Source organism: Ranitomeya variabilis, chromosome 4, assembly GCF_051348905.1.
Source record: "Ranitomeya variabilis isolate aRanVar5 chromosome 4, aRanVar5.hap1, whole genome shotgun sequence".
Lineage (NCBI taxonomy): Eukaryota > Metazoa > Chordata > Amphibia > Anura > Dendrobatidae > Ranitomeya > Ranitomeya variabilis.
Genome location: NC_135235.1, coordinates 62,371,326 through 62,374,711, shown reverse-complemented (window position 1 = coordinate 62,374,711; position 3,386 = coordinate 62,371,326). Strand labels below are relative to the sequence as shown.

Genomic DNA, 3,386 nt, shown 5'->3' with positions numbered 1-3,386 from the left:
TTCCAGTACCGTAAATATCAGATCACGTGAAGGAGGCCTTAAGAAGAATTGCTGTTTCCGTAACTAAATGTTATTTATTAATAAAATGAACAAAATATCCCATCCCCCCCATTAGCTTCACCACTCAATGACATAGCAATTATTACATTTTATTTACTTCACTTTTAACTCCTCTTCTTCCAACAAGCCATAGCTTTTTTTTGTTTTTTTCAGTCGACATGGCCGTCTGAGGGATTGTTTTTTTGCAGGGCGAGCTGTAGTTTGGAATGACACAACTCATTTTAACATACAATGCACTAAAAGGGGAAAGAAAATTCTAAACACAATACAATGGTGAAAAGAAAAGCAATTCCGCCATTGTTTTTAGGGGGTTGGGTATATAGGATTCATTGAGTGGTAAAAATATGGTGATATCAAATTTTTATATTTATTTTATTATTTAAGTGGTAAATAATATGTGGTTTGAAAGATAAAATGTGCTGTTTTCTGCCATATTTTGATACCTATTACTTTTTTTTATTTTCCTGTCAATGGAGCTTCATGTGGGCTCAGTTTTTTTTAAGGCGAGCTGATGTTTTTAGCTTTCTTTTAACACTTTTTTTGCATTTTTTGAGGGACATGTAGTGACCACAAATAAATGACCACTATAAATTTGGGCATTTTATTTTTTTCCACACTGTACAGTTTAATTTTTTTAAACTATTTTTTTATAGATCAGATTTGTTTTTTATATATATGCCATTACTGTATATGCTTATTTTTCTCATTTCTTCATTTTTAAATGGGAAAAAGTTGGGTTACTTCAAGAAGAATTTTTAGCGCTTACGCGAAGAATACATTCATAGGAATGAGAAATATAAAGTAAGGGTATATAGTTCTCCTCCCGGCTGCTGGAACTAATTTTGACATGAAACCACAGTGTAGTTTTTCCTCAAAATTCTCTGGGTTATATTTGTCTGAAAGAGAAGCTATCTTTCCTACAGCAGCCAATTAAATCTCAATTTTCATTTCTTAAACTGTTCTGGAAAAATGAATGCTGCATTTTGATTGGTTGCTAGAGTCAACAAAGACTGATTTTCTTCTTTTGGACAGTTTTGATAAATCTGTCATGTCGTATTCACAGTTCAGACATGTATGTATAAATATACTATTAACAGTATCATTGCTTTGTAGGTAAATTGTAATCACCAGACTTCCACTTACAGTGAACCTGTGAACAGGATTTTGCTAAGTAAACTACAGATACTATCAGGTTGGTGCTGTTAAACTGATTAAAATTATACCTGGGGTGAAGAAATCCATCTTGTGGTTCTTATGTAATCAGTGTTAGAAGTTTTCAGTTTATGAGATGCTCGTGCTCCTGGGGGGGGGGACTGTAGACAGAGTCTCATCTTCCTGCCCAAAACCAGATAAACCAAATAGAAACCTGCCCATAAGTTGCCCTGAAGCACAAATATTTTCCTCATCATAGAGGCAGACTGTTTGTGCTTGTGGGCAGATCTTACCTTGCTTTCTTACTTAGATAGATAACACTCTGCCTACAGTCCCACTATGGAGAACGGGCATCTCATTAACTGAAAAATTCAAACACTGATTGCACAAGAACCACAAGACGGATTTCTTCACCTCAGGTATCATTTTAATTAGTTTAACACTGCCAACCTGACAATGCCTGTAGTTTACTAACCAAAATCCTGCTGACAGGTTTGCTTTGATTATAAAGTAATTTAATTGGAACAACTCTTTATGTCCCAGCACAAAGTTCCACTAAATCCCTATAATTTATTTTAGGAATGATGTCTATCAAAACCAGTAGAGTAATGTTTAATGTGAGCATGAAGAGTCAGTCCAGAGGGGCCGAATTTAACGTGGATTGTTTCCCAGACTTCTCTCAGATTCATCTCTTTATAATAATCTTGATCATTTATCTTAGCATTGTATTGGGGAATATAACGGTGTATATCTGTATTACTGTGGACACTCGTCTGCACACACCAATGTACATTTTTCTGGGCAGTTTATCGATTGTAGACATTTTATCTGCCTCGAATATCCTGCCATTGCTCCTCTCCATGCTCTTCACTCAGCAGAAGACCATATCATTTAATGAATGTATGGCGCAACTGTATTTCTTCATCTACTTTACCTGTACCGAGTTTTTCCTTCTCGCAGTCATGGCTTATGACCGGTATGTAGCCATCTGTCACCCATTACATTACGCCCTATTTATGAGCATAAAACATTGCACGTTGTTCTTAGTTGGGACGTGGACTGCTGCTGCTCTGGAACCGGTGTTACATACAGTTTTCATAGCCAACTTGTCATTTTGTTCATCTGTCCAAGTCAATCATTTTTTCTGTGACATTTCCCCTCTGTTAAAGCTTTCATGCGATGGTACCATACATGTTGAAATTGCAACATACGTACTGGGAGCGATTGTAGGGCTGACTGCATTCACACTAACGCTGTTGTCCTATGTATATATTATCAACGCCATATTGAAGATCAAGTCTGCAGATGGGAGAAGGAAAGCCTTCTTTACCTGCGCTTCTCACCTGACATCTGTCATTGTATTTTATGGGACCTCCCTTTCTTTACATGTAAGACCCACATCAACATACGAACCAAGGCATGACAAGCTTTTCTCTCTTCTTTACATCATACTGATCCCATTATTAAACCCCCCTATTTACACCATGAAGAATAAGCAGTTTAAAGAAGCATTTGTTAGATTTTTCAAGGCAAAAATGTAAAAGGATATGACAAGTTTGTATTTGTCTCTAATTGCAGATTGTTATAATGAATAAAATATAATAATGGAATTCAAAAGTGTTTATCTGCCACACATACAGTACAGACCAAAAGTTTGGACACACCTTCTCATTTAAAGATTTTTCTGTACTTTCATTACTATGAAAATTGTACATTCACACTTGAAATGAAACACTGATTTCAGTGATGTGTCTCTTATTAGGTTGTGTGCTGTTGTTTCAATACAATGAGTATTTTATTACCAGGAGATTATCACTGCTCAGACCACACTGCCCGTGAGCCCTGGTCAGACCACTCCCCCTTCTTTGATAGGCAGCTCACTGTCAATAGATAATGTACACAGAAAACTGTGGTGGGCGCGGAGACAGTTTTCTGAGCTCTGCTACATGCTACATCTAAAAGCTCTGATTGTATCACAACTGCTGCATCCAGTAAAGTAAGTGAAACATTGCTGGAATCAGGGTCTCTTTCTCTACATCATGCTGCTCTCAGATGAGGAAGCAAAAACCTGGTGACAGATTCTCTTTAAGATGAGTATGCCCATATACAACCATTGGCCCCTTAGTGATTATTAGAATATAGCAAGGGGCAATTTGCAAAGATCATTTTCTGGA

General features: G+C 36.7%; 1 protein-coding gene across 1 annotated transcript; it reads left to right on the top strand.

Moving 5' to 3' along the window:
- Positions 1 to 1,835: 1,835 nt before the first annotated feature.
- On the top strand, positions 1,836 to 2,753 carry LOC143767573 (olfactory receptor 5AR1-like). The gene has a single exon (XM_077255982.1). The coding sequence runs from the start codon at positions 1,836 to 1,838 to the stop codon at positions 2,751 to 2,753; it is 918 nt and encodes a 305-aa protein (XP_077112097.1).
- The last annotated feature ends 633 nt before the right edge of the window (positions 2,754 to 3,386 follow it).